General features: G+C 40.4%; 1 protein-coding gene across 1 annotated transcript in view; it reads left to right on the plus strand.

Moving 5' to 3' along the window:
* Positions 1–15,939, plus strand: part of COL1A2 (collagen, type I, alpha 2) — a 38,360-nt gene extending 22,421 nt beyond the window's left edge. Inside the window, exons 30-51 of the mRNA XM_009575128.1 lie at positions 129–227; positions 979–1,086; positions 2,431–2,484; positions 3,052–3,105; positions 3,684–3,737; positions 3,846–3,899; positions 4,002–4,109; positions 5,104–5,157; positions 5,251–5,304; positions 6,208–6,369; positions 7,780–7,887; positions 8,319–8,426; positions 10,140–10,193; positions 10,299–10,406; positions 10,597–10,650; positions 11,008–11,115; positions 11,786–11,839; positions 11,973–12,080; positions 12,233–12,479; positions 12,906–13,096; positions 14,201–14,443; positions 15,025–15,939. Of these exons, the coding sequence (XP_009573423.1) occupies positions 129–227; positions 979–1,086; positions 2,431–2,484; positions 3,052–3,105; positions 3,684–3,737; positions 3,846–3,899; positions 4,002–4,109; positions 5,104–5,157; positions 5,251–5,304; positions 6,208–6,369; positions 7,780–7,887; positions 8,319–8,426; positions 10,140–10,193; positions 10,299–10,406; positions 10,597–10,650; positions 11,008–11,115; positions 11,786–11,839; positions 11,973–12,080; positions 12,233–12,479; positions 12,906–13,096; positions 14,201–14,443; positions 15,025–15,171 (2,331 nt within the window). The 3' untranslated portion in view covers positions 15,172–15,939. The remainder of the gene's footprint in view (positions 1–128; positions 228–978; positions 1,087–2,430; positions 2,485–3,051; positions 3,106–3,683; positions 3,738–3,845; positions 3,900–4,001; positions 4,110–5,103; positions 5,158–5,250; positions 5,305–6,207; positions 6,370–7,779; positions 7,888–8,318; positions 8,427–10,139; positions 10,194–10,298; positions 10,407–10,596; positions 10,651–11,007; positions 11,116–11,785; positions 11,840–11,972; positions 12,081–12,232; positions 12,480–12,905; positions 13,097–14,200; positions 14,444–15,024) is intronic.
* Positions 15,940–22,558: the final 6,619 nt, after the last annotated feature.

Consider the following 22,558-nt stretch of genomic DNA (forward strand, 5'->3'; position numbering starts at 1 on the left):
TAATACAGTTCTTGATGGTTTGTTCCGCTAAAAATGCATTGCATTGTCATTGCTACTAGTCAGTGCTTTTAAACCACTAAGCTATAGAACAATTCAAGGAAAAACTCAAATCAGACTGTCTCCTGCAGGGTGAACGTGGTCCTCCTGGTGAAAGTGGTGCTGTTGGTCCTGCTGGTTCCATTGGAAGCCGTGGTCCGTCTGGCCCACCAGGCCCTGATGGTAACAAGGTATGCCTTTTCCAGCTGCCATTGCCTTACTGTTCCAGCTGCCATTACCTCATTGTTGAATTCCTGATGAAGGCAATCCAAAACCTTCTTTCCTAAGAGCGTAAGTGATGACTGGTAACAGGTAGTTACCTATATGCCATAGCCATTGGGTCATTTCTTCAAATGGTAAAGCTCCATCCCAGCTAGTCCACACCAATATTAAAGGTTTTTGTTTGGCACTATAGATGACAGGAGGGGAAGTCCAGTTTGGAATCAGTTTGAATACATCTTGTCAGCTGGGTATACTATGATTCTGTTCTAAGATAGAATCCGAGATTTTGGCCAAAATTCATGCTGTCTTCTATTTATTCCCACCTCTACTTATACACAGGAAGTTCTTGTGTCTAGTAAGCAGTATTTTCCCCAAAACGTTAGCACAATAATGAGCCGTCATCTACCAAAATAACGTTGGCTTGATGCTAATTGAATATGGGTCTTGGTTTTCAAGATTTTTGTGGGTTGTCTTTCCACAGAAGTTTAGTTTGGAATATGGGACACCCTAAAACCTCAGGAGCCCACAGAATCAGAGAGAATGTTCACGTCTGGCATCTTCACTGAAAAAGTAAAACAAGTACAATAGCTTAAGATTAAATACTACTACTCACACTATTTACAAGCAAGCAGAATGATGGGCAAAGTAGTAATGACAGAATTTTGTTCCAAGTTGTGTGAATGATTTGACCTGTCTTACATGATACGCTGTTGCTGCTAGGGTGAGCCTGGCAATGTTGGTGCTGCTGGTGGTCCTGGTCCTGCTGGCTCTGGTGGAATCCCAGGAGAGAGAGGTGTTGCTGGTGTTCCAGGAGGCAAGGGTGAAAAGGTAAGGTGGATGGTCTAACCTGCTATGTTATGGCATGCACAGGTTTGGGAAATGCTTGAATTTCATTAACTTAAAAAAACTTGCAGGTTACCCCAATGTGTTATTCACTGTGAAACTGTATTACATGATGACTCATTAGTAGTCAATAAGTAGAGGTTTTGTTGGTCTAACAGACTGACAGTGTTTTCTAAGGTTGTATTTCGATCTTTGCTCAGCATTTGGAATTGGTTTAAGTGGCAGTTAGTGCTTCACAGGATTGGTTAACAATGAGCTTATCTTACCGAAGAAATACTAAAGCTGTCTTTGAGTATAGGCTTAATAGTAGGAATGGGCCTACTGATCACAAAGGACTGAGTCTCTGATCAAATCCTTGACTGTACTGGGTGCGGAGACTATGATATAAGTAAATCAGTTAAAAACATTTTGTGATTATATCAGTTGTCTATAAAATCAGAAAACATTTTAGCCAATGTAAGCTGTGAAGTCTGGTTGCGAGTCTTGTTGCTACATCTGCTTTATCCGTATAATTATCTACAAAATTGATTTTTATCTTGTTATGTACATCTCATTCCATATTCTCTTGTGTTCTTATTTAAAGTCTAAACTGAGATTTCTAGAACTGCTTTATTTGTTTGGACTAAAAAAATCCATAGTAATTGAGCATAAATGGAGTTGTAAGGAAATTAAGATGAAAATTGCTCGCAGCTTTTTATAAAACACTATGTACTGACATGCAGATTAATGCAGAAGAGTAGGATGTATTAAAAAAAAAGAGATAGAACAGGGCTGTCTGATTTCTTGACACTAGTGATGGCCTGGATATAACTTTTTGTTATACAAAACATACGGCATTTTATGTGATCACTCATATGACATCGTTTTTAACAGTTCTTTTCCTGCTTCAAATAGAAAAGTATAACATGAATACCCAAAAGAATTTTTATGTGTGGTTATTTCTTGACCAAAAAAAAAGGGATTTTGAGCAGGGATTTACATTCATCATTTGGAATATACATCAACTTGGTTTTGAATTTTTAACTCCATTCAAAATTCCTGCCACCTGGGGGAAACTAAATAGGTTTCCCATGAAAGAGGCAGGCTCATAATTCTGAAAAGCATGTCAGTCCCCTTTATCTGCAAATTCTCGCTTTGCAATTCAGTACATACTCAGCAATAAGAATGAAATAATAATCAAAGTCCATTCCCCAAACAAACTAGCATGATAAGCATTTCATATGATATGCAAGTAATACATGGATACTCAGCAAACAGTTCAAGACTTCTTTCATACAAACTATTGTGTTCGTTACCAATATAATGCTTTTTTCCCCGTGTGTATTCTAGGGTGCCCCAGGTCTGAGAGGTGATACTGGTGCAACAGGAAGAGATGGTGCTCGTGTAAGTATCTTTTGGTTCTACTTGAGTTTACCTTGCTACAGCTCAGAACTTAAAAGTGACTAAAAAGGATGTTCAGGACTTACGTTTCCTACTGTATTGCATTTCCTCTTATATCTGCTCACTTTTGATACAAATCAATATGGTTTTGTGGCCCCTTGTCCAGGGATGTTTGAATGTGGGGGGAAAGAGAGAAAAATTATAACTTTTCATGCACACAAGCAGAGAAATGACATCAGCAGAGAACCATGTATTTCGTAGGCAGTTGTTCAGTGTGACGTTATCCTGTTCAACTTTATGGGCTCAGCCCAGACAGCTAATTCTAAAGGCAGCCTGAAAAGCTGCACAAAATTATCATTAATTTGAGGTTTTGGCTGCCTATCCTCAAATTCGTACTTGGGAAGGAAAATAACAGAATAGATTTTGTTTATAAAATCATGTGTCCTTTATACTGAAAACAGCTGGAAGAAAGTCACACACCTGTCTCCAGGAGGAAAGGGAAAAAATATTAAAAGTAGTCACTCCTGCTTACATTTTGTTAGAAATGGTGTCCTGTCTTTTGACCTATAGGGTCTGCCTGGTGCTATTGGTGCTCCTGGCCCTGCTGGTGGTGCTGGTGATCGGGTAAGTCTACTCTTTGAATGAAAAAGTGTCTTGTTGGTTTATGCAGTTTACCCACTCATGAATATTTAAGATGAGGAGTTCCATAAAAACCAGTTCCATCTTTCTAGTGTGCACAAGTTCTTCAAGTTTTTCAGATTTGGGAGGCAAGTGTTATTGGGACTGTAGAACTATTCAGTGAAGTTTGCTATAGCACCCCAAACCTTTTCCTAAAAGGGCAGGGAAGGGATGCACATCCACATGGCAGTGGATTATATGGGGAGAAGATTCTGATTTAGGCTTTGTCTGAATTCTTCCTAGTTGAGGCTAATCTCCACAATCCTCCTCACACTGTGAGAAGAGGTTTTGATACAGTGATGGACAACCACACATTAGCTCAGAATGATTCTTTATCCTGCCTGAGTATCGTTAGAAATTATTAATAAAGGGCAGGTCAAAACAGAAGGATTTTCAGTAACACCCTCTCCATTGGAGACACAGGGTGACTGGCTATGTGCATCTGTACCACAAGATCACCCCTGCTCTGACTGCAGTGAGGCCTTCCCCCACAGCGTTGTAATGTTTTCTGCCATCTGTTTTAGGGTGAAGGAGGTCCTGCTGGTGCCGCTGGTCCTGCCGGTGCCCGTGGTATCCCTGTAAGTAGCAATTCCTACAACTATTCCTGTGTCAAAGACATGATGTTCAGAAAAATGCACTTTTAAAGTCCATTCCAACCAGTCCTCTCTTCTTTGTCCTCTCTTTAGGGTGAACGCGGTGAGCCTGGTCCTGTAGGTCCTAGTGGATTTGCTGGACCTCCTGTGAGTATTGTTTGCACTTTTCTCTTATTGATGCCACGCCATTCCTCTATTTCCTTTGCATGCTTTTCCAACTCCTTGATCTGTGTGTTTTTCTGCCCATAGGGTGCAGCTGGTCAGCCTGGTGCTAAAGGCGAGCGTGGGCCTAAAGGACCTAAGGGTGAAAGTGGACCAACAGGTGCTATTGGCCCAATCGGTGCTTCTGGACCACCAGTAAGTGAACTGTGTCTTTGTAAAATGCATGGTTCTTAACTGTGCTGTGCAAGCAATACGCTAGCCCGAAGGCCTTGAATTTTGAAAAGGTAATTAAAAAAAGAAACAAAACTTCAAACTAGGCTGTCAGGAAAGTCACCATACTGATTTTCACACATTATATGAACTTTGTCAGTCTATTTATGTGGGCTCAGATCGTGAGTCTAGAACTGAAATGAAGAGAAAAAAAAAAAAATTTTCAACTTGCTCTGAAAATCAGCAAAATCAGTCTATTGTGGATCATTCAGGGGATGATTTTGGGTAAGTTCAGAGCTGAGGAGGGTGGTATCTTCCTCTCAAAGACAGGATGTGCTGTCGCAGTCTGACTTTCAGACCCAGTCATGCAGAAGCATATGTGCAAATTTGTCTGTGCACCCACTTGCACACAGGCTTTTCATGCGCTAACCCTTTTATAGTCCAAAGGTATATACAACTTCACATGCATGCAGCCCATTATTGGGGAACTGGTTGAAATGATGCAGAAAGTCAGGCCCTGGTATCTCAAATACTGTAAAGTGTTGCAAGATAACATTGGGTTGGGGTTCTTACTGTATGCTTCTAATAGAGCAATACCAGGGCCTTGCACTACGTGGCTGAACTAGTCATACAATGCAAACAGAGGACTTGCTGTTCTTTGCCTTTCTATGTCTTTCACATTTTGACTTCCACGTTTGCTTAGATGCACGTAACATTTGCAAGGCAAATTTATTTGAATCATAAATGCCTTATGCAACTCTTCTCAGTCCTTACAAATCTGATACAAAATGTCTGTGAGAATTTACTACCCTAGTGTCAGGACAGGAACTGTGGTTTTGGGCCCAGTCCTCCTCCTGTTAAAGTAAAAAGTAAAATCGCCCTTAACTTCCATGAGAGTGAGACTGAGCCCTTATTCTAAACAGGGAACATTAACAGTCTTTGCTTGATTCATCTGTCTTTTTCAATCCTTCATACATAGGGTCCTGCTGGTGCTGCTGGTCCTGCTGGCCCCCGTGGTGATGCTGGTCCTCCTGTAAGTCTTCAGGCTTTTGGCACTGACATTGTTGCTTTTCATGAAGTCATTGTTTCCTTTAAACTAAATCTTCCTTTTCCCTTTTATTTTTAGGGCATGACTGGTTTCCCTGGTGCTGCTGGAAGAGTTGGTCCTCCTGGCCCTGCTGTAAGTAACTAATGAAGTTCTAATGGGAGATAAGTTAGAAGTTGCATTGGTTAGGGATAATCCTCATTTTTGTTACATGGACACAAATTCTAACTGCACTGGAATCATCTCAGATCCTTATAGGACTGGATGAGAGAAGAAAAAGTCTCTTAACTGTTTAAACTCCCAGAGTAGGAGTTATGCATTTAGTTTGGGGTTTTTTTTACAATCCATCAAGCATCCCTCTGCATCTTGAGGTGCTTAACCATTTGTAAAAATCTGTGTTTCTTTTGCTTTTGTTCTCCGTGAGTAACTGCATAGCCATTGATTTTGAGTGGAGTAAGAAGGTCATGTCCTATTTGAAAAAGAATGTTATCTTCTGTCCACACTTTCTAAAGTATCTGCAGTTCCAGCCCCTGTCTCAAGTAGGGCAACCTCTCATTGTGTTTAAGAATGTGAATCCCTGCTTCCTTATTTTTCAGCCAAAAATTCTCATTTCAAATTGACATTTGTAGTTTTCTTTTCAAAGGTGTTTCCAACCTTTACTGAAAGGCACTTCTTTCCTTAGATACCCTACATTGAAATATATTGTAAATCCCAGCAAATAATCCTGTTGAATTGGAAGAGGTTTTTTCTCATGGTTTTTGTAGTTGCAATTAATGTCTCCAGAACCAAATCAATATTTTCCTGCCAAATTTTGCCACTTCCACCTCTGCTGAGTAAAAAAAATAAAATTTCTCAGTTCAGTAATTCTTCTGATTCCAGCTGTCCACTGCTAACAAAAGCAATAGAAGTTGCTGCTTCAGAACAGCTGTTTATTGCAAAGCACAATTTTTGTACATGGACATAAAATGAAACTTATCTCTGATCTCCCCAGTTGATGGCTCTATACTGTAAAGATATCATATTCATACTCAATCCTAGGGCATCACTGGTCCCCCTGGTCCTCCTGGCCCAGCTGGCAAAGATGGTGCTAGAGGTCTGCGTGGCGATGTTGGTCCCGTTGGCCGTACTGGTGAACAAGGTATTGCTGGCCCACCTGGTTTTGCTGGTGAGAAAGGTCCATCTGGAGAGGCTGGTGCTGCTGTAAGTTACTGAGTATCACATCTCATTAAAAATGTTTCTCTTCGTGTAAATATTATGGCTTCTAAGATACTTTTGGTATTTGTGAAGGGCTTTTCTCTTTTGTCCACAAATTTAGCAAAGCTTTTAAGCAGAAGCTTCACTGAGACTCAAGAAATGGTTTATAGACATGTTTGACAAACATGCCATAAAAAGTGAACCTGATCTCTGGGTCAGGTTTTTCTCTCTTTTTTTTCTTGTGGTGAGTTGCATCTTTCTCTGCAAGTAGCCCAAGTGAAAGCAACAAGGCTAACTGCAGAAGAAATTGCTACTTAGTCTGAGAAAGGGAAGCAGAGTCTCCTGCTCTGAAATTGAGCATCATGGATGGAAAAAGGAGGAACATGTGAACATCCATTTAGAACAATTACCTCAATTCATTTCTGCATCAGAAATTCTGATTTGTGGGGATCACAAGGTTAAAGTTGTCTGACCCAAGGGTGGCTTAGAATTATGTAAATAAATAAATCAATTTTGAGTGCCTTTAAGCTTGCACATCCAGAATTACTGGCGTTTTTAATGGCAGACCATTTCTGTCTTATGGAAGTATGCACTTGTGTGAATTACCATTCTGTTGTTTCTCAATAAAAATTTATAGATATTTCTTCTGTGATCTGCAGAAGTTGCAGCTAAGAATGGAATCTTCAGTGTCATTGTCAGACATGTATGTTAAAATTTTGAAAGTGACAATTGAAAATTTGCCCTTTAATGTCCAGTATAAAACAATACATTTTCTAATTTTTATGTTCTAATTCAATTTCAATTATGAAAACCATAATTGAACTAGTCGGCCTGACTCTAAGTTAGGATAATAATTTAGGGTAATCTGTCAGGATGATTACTTATGCCAAATTTAGCACCACATATGCTCAAATTTCAAGGAAATGGAAAAGTCACTTAACTAAACAACCATTACCTTTGGTCAGTAGAGAGCTCTAAGGGTTTTTTGGAGATGTCACATACCACCTAGAAATATTCTAAGGCTGTCTCAGGATCAGTTGCAGATGATCAGTCTCTTCGCTATGGAATCCCCTCACATAGTCATCTTCTCTGTACTGAATACCCCAATTTTCATGCATCACCCACTGTTACTGAATGGGAAGGGAAAAGGCATGTGTATAGTGTTGCTCAGAAACAGCATTTTCACTTGAAAACAGTTGTGAGGAGAGTATAACAGGCATTACGTTCTTACAGACCTTTAGCTTTGGAGTTTTAAGTCTTATGGCTTGGCTACAACTTTTTCCATGCAGGAACTAGCACTGACACACACTGAGATCCTTGGAAAGCGGTTGTAGAGCAAAACAAATGAGAAATGTGGAGCGCCATAAAAATTTCTTTTTCTCTGTTAATATAAATAATATTCTCTTCATGTCATAGGGTCCTCCTGGTAGCCCAGGTCCTCAGGGTATTCTTGGTGCTCCTGGTATCCTTGGTCTGCCTGGCTCTCGGGGAGAACGTGGTCTTCCAGGCATTTCTGGAGCAACAGTGAGTATATGACTAGGTAACTGCTTTAAACAGATAAGTGTAAAGAAAAAAGTTGAGGTCTCCTCTTAAGGGAAACCAGGGAAAAGGAGACGTAGATTCTGCTGTTTCCATTGCTGCTGCAAACAGAGGATATGGACCTAACAGACTAAGACCAGTGGAAGAAATGATTGCTTGCTGCAGACAAACAAGACTTGTGTCTGCAGGTGAGCATATTTTTGAACGGCATCAGAGGTTTCTGATAGAAGAGGTAGAAAATTTAGAATGAGGATAATATTTGGTATAGTTAGATATGTTTCTTGTGTCCTGGATCTGTTTAACTTCCAGAATTGATTGCAGAGAAATGCTTCTCTTAGGTATAGGCCAAAAGTTCTGTAAGACTGGTTTGTGTTGTATTATAATGTCACATTTTGTTACCACTGTTCCTGTATTAGGGTGAACCTGGTCCCCTGGGTGTTTCTGGTCCTCCTGGTGCCCGTGGTCCCTCTGGTCCTGTGGGTTCTCCTGGTCCAAATGGTGCTCCTGGTGAAGCTGGTCGTGATGTAAGCTATGTCTTATTTCCTCTTCAGGATTGCTTTTCTTTTATTCTGAGCCAAAGACAAACACACAGAAAAGACGGATGCAACTGGAGGTCATCCTGCTAGCAAACTGGTACCTTCCGGTGTCCTCAGGGAAAATTATAGTAGGATTCTAATAGACATGGATTCCCACCCCTAACTAGGTGACAAATTCTTCAAGGCACAAGTTGTGTCTGAAGTACATCCTGGAGTCACTATCAGAATTTTTTGACTTTTTACTTCATTGCCAAGAAAGGTGGAGTGGGAAAAAGATTACTTTGTTCCTGGAGCTAGGAAAAATAGTACACCCCAGGGGATAAGGTTTTGGCTACAGAGAAGAATGTATCAGGAAAGCTTGTTAGCAGCAAAATTTCTTAAGCATCATGTTAGATGCAATATACATATCTTTCAGGGAAGTATAAAAATCAAAGTCACTTTTACTTGAGGGATCTAGTGATTTGGGGTATTAAATACAAAGTGTTTTTTAACTTAAGGCTCACTCAGAAGGCATATAAAGTGCATTACACAAAATGTTGGAATTCAGTTATTGGACTTGTGCAACACTCAGCACTATTTTGGAGTCCTAACAAAACAGACACACTTTAACATTGTGAGCTGAGCTACATAATGTTTCCCAATGTGCATTCCCTCACCATAAAATGTAAAGTATGTTTGTAGGCTAAACACGATGGAGCAAACTCTGGCCTGTGTGGCAAGTACTGCTGAACTGCAGAGATCAGTGCAGGTTAAGACACAGGACCTGAGTCCTGTGCAGAAGGGGGAATGCGGGAACACTGGAGTGAACAAATTGCTCCCTCTAATGCCCTGCCTTGTGGGTGATCACTTGGAGGACATGGCCCTGCTCCCAGTTCTTCATAGAGCAGCAAATAAACTTACCCATCCAATTTAACCATCCAAGTTAGTAGTTCACCTTGAAGAAGGGTATCCATACAGTGGCTATACATGACTTACACTATAAGAACAGTTGAAGTAAAGTATTAACATATTATCTTGTCTCCTGTAAGTATAACTATATGAAGTTTTCTCTGGGCCTTATCAGGGAAGCTTATTTGATAACCTGAGCATTGTTAATACAGGACTCCTGTAAGTCCTGAAACTCACAGGATTTCAAAGAGATCAGAGAATAGTAATTTTATTTTGTAAGTATTAAGAAGAAATAAACTTTCTGTTCCTTGGGAATTTTCCGAAGGAAGAGGTTTGCTAGTGTACACAGTGAAACAGTTGAAGTGACATTAACATTCACAAAGGAAGCCATTTAAGCTTGTAAAGTGCCACCACAAAGTAATTTAGCTGTGACTACTGTTGAAATCCTTTTCTCGCCACTGGCATTTTTCATCTAAAAAGTAGGTCTCAGTTTTACAACAGTGCAAGCTAGGTGAAGACCACTGTTGTCTTGACCTTTTCATTTAGAGAAATACAGCAAAACCCAGTAATTTTCTTCTATACTGAACTTGTGAAATCTAAAATATTTGAAGACCATTGTATTTTTCTGAGAACATTCATATATTTGAAGGGATTTGAGAGTGGCATCTATAAGGAAGAGTTTGTTATCTTCAAGATTTATGCTGTCCCATCTCAGTGTCTTCTTACTCTCATTGGGAGCAATTAGACTGACACACAGTTCCGTGTAAGATGAAGGTTGATGGAATGTAATGCTTTTTCATGGTATTTTAACAGGGCAATCCTGGAAACGATGGTCCTCCAGGCCGTGATGGTGCTCCTGGTTTCAAGGTAACTTGTTCTGTTCTTTTATTTCATAATGATGGAAGAAATACTGCAGTATGTGTAAGTCAGTAGTAACATACCGTCTCCCCCTTTGCATTCCTTTGTTCCCAGGGTGAGCGTGGTGCTCCTGGTAACCCTGGTCCCAGTGGTGCTCTGGGTGCTCCTGGTGCTCATGGCCAAGTTGGTCCTTCTGGAAAGCCTGGAAACCGTGGTGATCCTGTAAGTGGATGAGACCTTAATTTTTTTGATTAACACAGGACTAACATTTGTCCATCATATATATACATTATACATCAAACCCCTACAATATGTGGATAATTACTTTGCTTTCTGTAGAGATGTGTTGAGCATGGAACCTTTATTAGGTATAATATACAGCAGTGACATGCATTTTTTATTCCTGTTTCAGGGTCCTGCTGGCGCTGTTGGTCCTGCTGGTGCTTTTGGTCCAAGAGGTCTTGCTGTAAGTCTGATTTCTAAATACATTACCACATTGATGCAAGAAGAGAAAACATGCTTTATTAATAAGGACTCATGACTGTGCTTAAGGTACGGGCCCAAAAAGTAGTGCTTAAGGACTGTAAATATTTATAGACCTAGAATCTCGATAAGCATTCTCTCTTATGGGACCGATCCTGAAGCTTTTGGGATTGATGCTCTTCCTAGGTGTGTTAACAGGATGTACATATAGATATATATATATATCTCAGGGGCAACCTATGGCATAATGTAGAATGCTCATGCTTAATTCTTGCTTTGACAGTGGTGTATACTTGAAGCCTTCTATTTTATTCCTCTGATAACCTATATCCCTTCCTAGGGCCCACAAGGTCCACGTGGTGAGAAAGGTGAACCTGGTGATAAGGGGCATAGAGGTCTGCCTGGCTTGAAGGGACACAATGGATTGCAGGGTCTTCCTGGTCTTGCTGTAAGTAAATGATTTTCAGTATTTTGAATATAAAGAGCAAAAAAAGGAAATAAGGTCACCCTAGTGTGGAATTACATATGCACAACCCAGCAGGTTGATACCACTTACTCCACTCTGCATCATCTTTCAAAGGCCATAAGATTCTCTTTAGCGCTCAACGCTCTTCACGTAAAATGGCAAATTTTGGTATTGCTATTGATAGTTTGCTTTAGAAGTGTGAGTACCATTAGTTGCCCTGAAACTCGACTGCATTTGGCTAGCAAAGAATTCAAAAGCTCTGCCTTTGTTTTAATATTATTTCTTATTTTGGCCAGAAATTGTAAAGCCTTTTTATCACAGAGAAGAAGTAGTAATCTGTAGATTTTCTTCCCTTTAAATTTTGGTATCCCCTTTAGGAATTCTGACTTTTATTTTAAAGCCTTCTCTGAAAATCTGAAGAAACAATATAAAGACTTCTATAGCTATATTAATATAGCTCTTTATGCTCTCTCTCCTCCCTCCCCCAACAGGAATTTTATACCCCAACTCCACTAGTAAATGCCATTAGCCCTAGATACCCATTCTCTGAGCCCAAATACACATGCTGACTATAGCTCCCTCTTGAATCATGCTAATACAAGTGTGTGCCACTGCATTTTTTTAATGACTCTGCATGTATCTTTCTCAATAGGGTCAACATGGTGATCAAGGTCCTCCTGGTAACAACGGTCCTGCTGGCCCAAGGGTACGTGAATTTAAGAGCATACTCAAATAACTCTCCCATTCCTTTTGTGCAATATATATGTACACTCCCATGTAGATGAATCTCTATTTGTAGTGTTTTCTACTGTCATTAAAGTGTTTGAGTTTCCTTTTAGGGTCCACCTGGTCCTTCTGGTCCTCCTGGTAAAGATGGTCGCAATGGTCTCCCTGGACCTATTGGCCCTGCTGGTGTGCGTGGCTCTCATGGTAGCCAAGGCCCTGCTGTGAGTATAACTTATTTTTTGTTGATTTAACACATTTATGTCACATGGGGTACTAGGAGTTAAGTAGGACTATGCATGTGTGGAAGCATTTAATTGAGAGAAACACATGTCTAATAGAATGCTTCTTGTCTTTTGCTTTTGAAAAACTTCAGGGTCCCCCTGGTCCTCCTGGTCCCCCTGGTCCCCCTGGTCCCAATGGTGGTGGATATGAAGTTGGCTATGATGCAGAATACTACCGGGCTGATCAGCCTTCTCTCAGACCCAAGGATTATGAAGTTGATGCCACTCTGAAAACATTGAACAATCAAATTGAGACCCTGCTGACCCCAGAAGGCTCTAGAAAGAACCCAGCTCGCACCTGCCGTGACCTAAGACTTAGCCACCCAGAATGGAGCAGCGGTATGTTAGTGCCAGATATTTGCCCCTTCTGGCTCAGGGAGTACTTCCAGCTTATTAGCTTTCTTTGATGAATGGTATCCTTGGCCACCCAGTGAAAATACCAAATGACCAGTGAAGAAGTTCTCTCTGCCTCCACTGAAAATAGATACAAGGACATTCTGAAAAGCTCTTTATAGCTATTGTTGCGCGATTGTTGCAATAATTTTTCAAAATAATACAAAAATATTTAACCCTAGCTTTCAAATACAGTTTGTTATACATTAACAATCTAAAATATGTATTCTTCCCAGCTATCACCTTAATATTGTACCTAGTTGGGATATTTAGGACCTCTCTCTGAGTTCCTATATCAAACAAGTGAATATAAACTGAATGCAAATGTTGGGCTGAGTGAACTATTGTTCGCATTTCTTTCCTCAATGGCAGGCTTCTACTGGATTGATCCTAACCAAGGCTGCTCTGCAGATGCCATTAGAGCATACTGTGACTTTGCCACTGGTGAGACTTGCATCCATGCCAACCCTGACAATATTCCCGCTAAGAACTGGTATGTCAACAAGAATCCCAAGGACAAGAAGCATGTATGGTTTGGTGAAACCATCCATGGTGGCAGCCAGGTAAGTGATGTATAGGAGGATGATTGTTTCCTACAGTGCTGTCTGAAGAATTGCCAATTCACTGACTCTCAGCAAGCAAACACATAAATTAAACTCTCTTAGAGGAGAAACATGAAAAAGGGAACTATCTTTTATCTCAAGGGAACAGAGCTCCAGTTCTGGTTTGGATCATAGTTTGCTAAAAGGATTTCTCACTATTGTTCTAATTTTTCTTGGTGTCTGCAAATAATCAATTCAGCATGACTAATGGCTATTGCTAAGGGAAACCTGGACTGGAATATGGTACATTAGTATAAAGACAGTCCAGAAACTGTCTGAAAAACACCTTTGCTTATTCTTTTAATTGAGATTTTTTACATACAACACTGTTCCTGGAAAGATATTTATATTACACACCACAGATCCTGAGTGTATGCCACCGTAACATTCAGAATTGCCAGTGTAAGTAAAGACAAGAAATACGTCTACTTGCATGTTAGACACTGTGCCAGCCAACTGCAAGTAAATCACTTTTGTACAGCTAAGGAGATCTAATGACATAATTCTTAAATGAATTTGAGTTGATCTTATGATGAAATTGCAGTGTCCAAGATCTTCAATATAAGAACATAAGGTTGATCACACTGGGTCAGAACAAGGGTCCAGGGTAGTCTAGGGTCCTGTTTCTTAACAGTGGCTAAAAGTAGGTGCTGTAAAAGAATATAAGAATGAAGTAAACATTTGTCACATGCACAGACATTGTTCTATTGGACTCAAAAAAAAAAATTCAGGGTTTTCTTGAGACAGGCATTGTTTCTGTGTATCTACGCAAACAATAGATTTCTCTTTCTTGAACTTGTCTGATATTGTCTTTGAATCCACATAAACTGTTAACACCCTATCTTGGAACAGAGTTCTGCAATTTAACTACCTCCACTCATGTCAGGTTTTCAACCTACCTCCTACTAGTTTTATTTGATGCTCTTTAGTTGCAATAGACAAGTGATTGCAGACTTACATTATTTTTTTTTTTTAGTGTTCCTAGAGCAAATATCACATACTTCCATTACAAATATCCACCTTTCCCCAGCAATACAACTGACTGGGTTCCTTTCTGTTTTTCAGTTTGAATACAATGATGAAGGAGTGACCTCAAAGGACATGGCCACCCAACTTGCCTTCATGCGTCTGCTAGCCAACCATGCCTCCCAGAACATCACCTACCACTGCAAGAACAGCATTGCCTACATGGATGAGGAAACTGGCAACCTTAAAAAGGCTGTTATACTGCAGGGATCCAACGATGTTGAACTACGAGCTGAAGGCAACAGCAGATTCACTTTCAGTGTTCTTGAGGATGGCTGCTCTGTAAGTAACGCAGAAACCATGGGCACCATGATTGCCCATGTTTAAGCATGTGATTAGGCAAAGAGTTTGCTTTCATTCAGAATTAGATTATCAGTCAGACCAGAAAAATTTTACGCAGTAAAGATAAATAGCCTACAAAACCAACTATGCCAGATCTTTAACAAGTGGGAAGGACTGGGGTACAAACATTGTACTGTGCAGTGCAGCAAAAAAGAAAAAGCTTTTCAGAGGGACCAGACCCAAGTTCTGGGTAAGCTGAAGACTGATGAGAAAATGGTGCACAAGCTGTAGGAGGAGCAGGATCTGTAAGTCCTGAAAAACTCAGTCAGGGTTGTCTGAGGATTTAACATCAGTGTGAATAATATGGTAGCTTATGTAAAGCATCACGCATATGACTTCAGAAGATTAAAGTAAATATTTTCTCTGTATCAGAGATCTAAATAGTTGGACATGGGTATCTGATTTGCAAACAATGGCAGCAAAATTAATATGAAATTCTTTCAGAAATTATCAATTCAGGTGAAACAATTCTCAATGCTATGAACAATGCAGTAACAATTGTAATGAATCTTCTCTTGCAGAGAAAGAACAATGAATGGGGCAAAACGATCATTGAATACAGAACAAATAAGCCATCTCGCTTGCCCATCCTTGACATTGCACCTTTGGATATTGGCGGCGCTGACCAAGAATTCGGTTTGGACATTGGCCCAGTCTGTTTCAAATAAATGAACTAAAATTAACTTAAAGCCTCTCCCAAATTATTCTCTTGTCATTTCTTTTTATAATGAAAGCTGACTCCTTCCATTTCTTCTGTTCATCTACTTGCTTAAACTCTGGGCGAAAGAGAAGGAGAAGAATTGATTGGAGCATTGTGCAATGAAATTTAATACAGCCCCAAAAGGACTTGGAAGTCTTTCAAGATTTAACACCTTGCTTTGGGAAATGTCAACCTTTGTAAAGAAAAAAAAAACAAAATAAAAAATCATGAAAGTTTGCACCATTTGTGGCCTTTGAATATCTTCCACAGAGGAAGTTTAAAACCACAACTTCCAAAGGTTTAAACTACCTCATACACTAAATGAAGTGTGATCCACGTCTTTTGTAGGTACTTCTCCATATGATCTGAGGTACTTTCAGTTCCACTCAAAGTACAGTGGTGCTAATTGCATTATTACAGAGTATCTTTCCAATACTTGAACTTTGATGGTGCTAGTAGCATTTAAAATATCACTTCTCTGTTTCTTTGAAGTCTGTCTCAAAACTTAGAATTTCCTGTCTCACCCGCAGCTTAAGCATGTGGATCATTTTTCCTCATCTTTGTCCTCTTCCTCCAAAATCAGGTGCTCCTGCTTTCAAATCTCATTTCCATCTTCTACAATGCGTGAAAAAAAACCATCATTTCTCAAAAAAAAGAAAGAAAATGTATTTTGTATATGTGAGATGTTTAAATAAATTGTGAAAAAATGAAATAAAGCATGTCCAGTGTTCCAAAAGAAACTATTTAATGAGTTAAGTTACTTGCTTAGATGCATTGGCGGATACTCATACCCAGAATTTACAATATGTTTTCATCACTGCAACTATCTTAGCCCATTGCTGTAAAACATTTGCTTACAGCATTTGAAGTCTGCCTACAACTGCCTTATGGGTGTGATTGTCTATTCAACTCTTCATTTCAACACCGCCTTTTGAGAAGTCCAGAAGAGACTCAGTAACTCCGTGCTCATAGTAGGACAAGTTCAAAAGCAGAAATAATTCCTTCCTTTTTTCCAAATGCTAAGTAGGATTAATGGCCGAAAGAAGGAAAATGAGCCTTCTGTCTTACACTTTAAGACAGAAAGCTCCTTGGTGTTGAGAGAGCTGGCTGATGCCGTGCTGTGTGATTTTGAAATGATGTGCAGAAGTCCATGCAAGGGATCTCTAAATTTAGTTGTCTTGTCACGAAGATCAGGGTTTGTTAGCCCCTTACAGTTCATTCAGTTCTGTATGAGACACGGGACTATCTGCTGTTGCTAACCTTAATAATTCACTGTCACAAAAAACACCACGAGAAGCAAAGACCGTTCTTACCTGAGGCCTTTTAAGAGACTGCTATCATACAGTGCTTTTCTGAAAACCCTAGATGAACTGCAATTCTGACAGCCACGTTTTTGGAATTGGGAAGGCGCTTGGGAGAACACACAAAGGACCATGAGGACAACAGCAAAAGCAGGTAAGGAGAGAGATGAGACAGGCTTAGTAGCAGGAACCCCTAAAGGGAAGCATGAAGAAAATATCCAGAAGGAGGTTCCTGTAACTTGAGGAAAGCACCACTCCAAAGGTTAGCGGCTGAGAGTCTGAAGGCAGCTCCAAACAGTGCAAAGAGAAATAAGCACTAAAACCTGTTTCTGAATAAGGTTTTTCATTCTTGCTTGCAATTAGTTGGTAAAGGAAAAAAGGGTAAATATCAAAATATGGCCCTAAGTGCAGCTGCTATGTGCCCACAGCTGTGTGCTGAATTAGTAAAAGGGGAAGTGCCATGATAAAATACAGCCCATTTTTTCTTAAAATAATAAAACATACCGCAGGTTAACACCTGCATTTATTCATTGGACCATAATGATTCTTAAAGTGTTAGTATTTCAATCACTGTCTTAGTATTTCAAAATATATTTTTTGTTGTTGTAAAAAGAAAATAATTAAATGCTTTAAAATGGTAAGTTTCTTTTCTCACGTAGATTATCTACACACCAGGAAGTTCCTACAGGGACTGAAAAGATAAAATTACATCCCTCAGTCTATATAATCGACTAGGATGTATGCAAAAGGTTATTGCTAGGACTAGGAGGTGGACTATTGCTGCCTGGGAAGGAAAAAAAACCCCACAGTTAAAGTAATGCTTGAGGTTTAGAAAAGAAACTAGAAAGGGTAAATGCTGTCTCTTTTGTCATCTTCTGTTTTCTCCTTTGCTCTCTGTGATCTATTCCACGGCACGTCCTGTTAGGCAGAGAATGCTTCTTTTCTACCAGCCCATTGGTAACATCCAAATTCTGTGTTTTCACACCTTCACCACAAAAGTGGACTCATTTGGAAATTAAACCAGAAAAAATACATAGCACCTATCTCACAACTTCTAGCCTCATTAGCACCGAGAAGATACTCACTTTGGCCTGCAGGTTTCGAGCTCGTGAGAACTTACTGCTCAATCAAGCATTTTGCTTATGCTATGCACAGTACCGAAGAAACTGTCTTTCCTCTCAAGGACCGTAGCTAAATGTAAGTGAGATGAACTGCAGACAGTGCAGGGAGCCTTCATATTGTCTAATCTCAGGAATATAAAATGTTGAGCAAACTTCTAGTGAAGTGAGCTTAATCATCTTTGGGAGTGGTCTGCCTCCCTATAAGGATTACCTCTGGAGAATTTAATTATAAGTAGGTATGCAACAGCAGTAATGCAACTAGACGTTCAGCATAAATTAGCTAAAACAATAGGGTTAAAATAGGTTAAAGTTTGCATTTGGAACAAGAAAGAAACCTGGAAGGAAAGGAAAATAGCTGGAGTAACTAAGTGAAAGATAAAGGTTGCAGCAAGCCCTGGCTGTACTGCATAGGAACAGAACTGCTGGAGAAGCGGCGTAAGGCTGGGTAGAGAGGCTACGGGGCCGCTGACATACACAGTGCTCGGCTGTGGTATGGTTGTGTAAATTAAAGTACTGCAGCATTCAGACCATTTTCCTCCCTGGACTCTGTGGGGCTGATCACCCACTTGCGTGATCAATAAATGTGTCCTGTTCGTTGGTTCCTTATGCTATCTTCCCGGAAGAACAGAGGTTAAAAGGCTCCTGTCAGTACGTGCTTCGAATTGCATCTAAGCTGAAGCCTGAAGTCTCGAGTGCAAATATTCCTTACTGTATCCATAAATCGTACTAAAAAGTCTTCAGAAGTGTTTAAAGTGCCTCTGTGTGTATGAACTGGGCTTGCTACATAGTCCTCTTGACACCTGAATTTTACTAGTTGTGATGGGCAACAGCTCTTGGGGCTAGTTTGCACTTATATAAGCACGTATTTCCATGAGCGCAACTCCCTCTCTGTCAGCCTGGGATCCCAGTATGCAGGGGAATCATTTGGATAAACGGGAATGAAACAAAACTGCAGTTGCTGCGGGTGATGAATTCAGACTCCCCTTTCCTTGCTCCTCCTGAGCGTCACTTGCTCTCCTGGGGCCGGTGTCAGGCTGATAGATGCTGTTCCCCGTTTCAGCAGGCTCAGCCGGCAGCACGGTGGGCTCCCTGTAGCATGTGCTTTTGCATGAACATGGCGCAAGTAGGTAAAAAATAGAGGCGATGAGAACACGGTAAATTCAACCAAGGCAGAGCGGAAAGAAACTTCAAAACTTGAAAAGCTGTTGTAGAAGGGACAGTTGTAACTGTGCAGGCTGCTTCACTGGGAAGAGAATCATGAGCCACTGACAATTATCTTAAAGACCTCTGTTTATCAGTTTAAAATATGACTACTGTGCCAAAGACTATGAATAGACAAATTTCCTTTAATACAAGTAAGGGACAAAACAACATTAACAGATTAACAGATCTACATTTCCACCACACAGCTTTAAATTGCAGCTTTTGACACGACTTTTGACTAGTTTTACTGTCATGCTTAAATCTCCTAGAAGCTGTTTTTCTACCACCCGCTTGATGCAGTGTTTTATAATATGAGAATAATGTATACCAATTTCAAACAATGAGATAATCGCAAGTTCAAATAAAGAAATTTTTAGACATGCTACCAGAAGTAATCTCCAGTTCATCTAGCTTTACCCAGGCTTCATTCCGAGCTCATTAAAATGCCACTGATTTTCTGTATTGCTCCTCCATAAATCTCAGATGCAAAATCAATGCAATCTATGGTGCATAAATGAAGATCTTCTGCAGAAATTACTGTATTTCCATATTCTTAGGCTGGAGTAAATTTGCCCTTTCCTGGTGTCGTGGTTTAACCCCAGCCGGCCACTGAGCACCACGCAGCCGCTCGCTCACTCCGCCCTGGGTGGGATGGGGGAGAGAATCAGAAGGGTAAAAGTGAGAAAACTCGTGGGTTGAGATAAAGACAGTTTAATAGGGAAAGCAAAAGCCGCGCGTGCAAGCAAAGCAAAACAAGGAATTCATTCACTACTTCCCATCGGCAGGCAGGTGTTCAGCCACCTCCAGGAAAGCAGGGCTCCATCACGCGTAACGGTTACTTGGGAAGACAAACGCCATCACTCCGAACGTCCCCCCCTCCTTCTTCTTCGCCCAGCCTTATATGCTGAGCACGACGTCATAGGGTATGGAATAGCCCATTGGCCAGCTGGGCCAGCCGTCCCGGCCACACTCCCTCCCAGCCCCCCGCGCACCTGGCAGGGCACGGGAAGATGAAAAGTCCTTGACTAGCGTAAACATTACTTAGCAACAACTAAAACATCAGTGTGTTATCAACACTATTCTCATACTACATCCAAAACACAGCACTATACCAGTTAATAGGAAGAAAATCAACTCCATCCCAGACAAAACCAGGACACCTGGAAAATAGGTGGTTGAATACAGGTATTGCATGAGCAAAATTTCCTAAACGTGATTCCATACTTAAGTGTACTCTCCAACTACTCATGAAATGATGGTTCTCATTAAGCCAAATAGAAGTATCTAAACAAACAAATACAACATTTGAATGCCATTTTGAACACAGGCATTTGAAATATAAATAATTCATTCCAATAATTATTGTCAACACCATCTTAAAAACACACATATATTTTATTTTCTCTTACTGCTTTCAAGCTACCGAAATTGGTTCTTTGGGTAAAATGAAACAAGTTTTCCCAAATGCCAATTCTTAAGACCCTTAGTGAAACAGCGGAGCAGTTCTCCACCATTTCCACACGCGTAGTGCACCACCTATTGACCTAGACACTAATTACCGGCTCCTGAAGAGTATTTTTCTAGCTTTTTTTCCTGAATTCACTGTCATGGTTACTGTCCAAATCTTCTGAGCTGCTTGGGGCCAAGAATATCCCAAGGACTATTTCTGCAAAATATCAGCATCACAACTCATCCTAAAAATATATGAGCTCAGCAGAAGAACACCCATCCAAACCAGGGAAGCTCCTGGCAGCAAACTGCAGCCTCACTTGGGGTAGAAAAGACAATAGTAATTTAGTAGTCAAGACTCTAGTCAAGACAATAATAATTTAGTCTTTCAGTTGTCAGGTTCTATGAATCTGAAGCAGCAGATGCAAATTCATCTGATTAATAGCTCCCCAGTGAAGCAAATGCTTGTTAACATGCTGCCCGTAACTCACCTATCAATCTCCTGCAACCACCTCTGTGCAAAGATACTGCTGTTAAATGGACTTCTGTCATTTTAGGTATGCACTACAGTTGGTCGTGATCTGGAACAGGTCAGAGCAAAAAGAATTTAATTTACAGAGGAACTGCAGAACTGGGTTCCTTCTGTTCCACAACACAGGTGGCAGAAAGGAAATTCAGGCTGGCATCTCACAGGCGTCTTTCTTCCTCTCTGTCTTCCTCATAAACTGCTCAGCTCCCACAGTCAGGGCCTTAGCCTTTGAGCATACCCTGTGTTTTCAGATGAGAAAGTCGATTGGAGAAGTAGAGCATTTATACCACCTCTCTTGCTAAGCAATCCATTTACACTGGAATCACTCTGGACAATTTAATTTTATCTTAATCGAGGGCGAGGTTTCAACTTTTTCCTCCTGTTGTCTGCCTGCACTTCTGGAAAGGTGAAAAGTTATTTGTGCAAGGCAAAGACAGCCTTGTCCTGAGGTGTAAGTGGAGGCCATTTACAACTGCACCCACGCTTGAGTAAACTATTCACAACCCACTAAATTAGCCTCCAGACCTCACGGTGGGACATGGGCATCAACAATTATGCTTTACACAAATACATATACAGGGCTAACATGAGGTTCATAATGGTGCCAAATGGTAGCAAACCAGTTCGAGGTGAGAATGGGTTTGGATGCCCTCTTATGACTGATGGAGGGCACAAATTTCCTCCACAAATTGCCACAGTAGGAGTCAACTGACAGGGTTATTTCAGAAATGCCAGTATTCCAAGACTCTTACCATGCCAACACACCGGCTGTAGCATTTATTGGGTGTTTGATATGAACAACATCTGCATCAAGTTCCTGAAGCGTTACCTCCACAGTTGGAGGGCAGAACGTCTTTCCTCCGTATTACAGAGTCAGGGTAGGCGAGAATCGGGCCCTGACTTACTGTTTGCAAAGGCAGGCAATGGCACAGACCTCGTACTTCTATCATCAGGCAGCTTTTTTTCAAACAGAAGGTAGTTCTCACTTCAGAAAGCAAGAAAGGGATCTTTGATCCTGTGTCTTGACATTTAAGTATTTTGTTAAAATTCAAACTATGCGGGAGAGCAGCATTTCCTCAGCCTACTCATATTCTTTCTGAAAAAAAATCTAGATTACCTAAAAACTGACAGGAACAATAGGATGTCTGAGTAACTAAATAATGTAGTAGTATTAACTAGATCTTGTAATTATTGTAAATATTAATGATATTAATCAATTAACCGTTTAACTACATTTAATTAGGACATTATTGATTAATGCTGGTATTATACACTATTAAATAGCAATAATTAAATAATTGCAGAATGTGATAATTAGAAATTTCCCATTAAAAACCAGAATTTGCTTTTGGTTTTCTCCAGAAACCAAGTGGTTCTACGATGTTCATGTTGGAGGAATATCTGTCCCTTTCTTCTTTCCACGCCTTCTTCCATCCTTAACGCCAATATGGCAAACTATCTCACCCTGCCAGCTCTACTTTTACACTTAGATTTTTTTTTTTAAGTGGATCCTTCCATTACCCCACTGCCATACCCAAATGCTTTTTGTACTCTTCCCAGAAGCAGTAACTATGACCAGGTTCTCAGGCCTGGGAAAAATCATGCAATAGCCTCATTGCTGAAATTATCCTCTCTACTTAGTCGTCTAAAGGACAGGGGTTTGTCTTCATGAAATCCTCCCTCCATAATGATTATAGGTTTTTCTGGGCAATTTTCTCCAAAGGGGTTTACCACTACCTTTTGGTTAAGGAA

Source organism: Fulmarus glacialis, unplaced genomic scaffold (assembly GCF_000690835.1).
Source record: "Fulmarus glacialis isolate BGI_N327 unplaced genomic scaffold, ASM69083v1 scaffold8023, whole genome shotgun sequence".
Lineage (NCBI taxonomy): Eukaryota > Metazoa > Chordata > Aves > Procellariiformes > Procellariidae > Fulmarus > Fulmarus glacialis.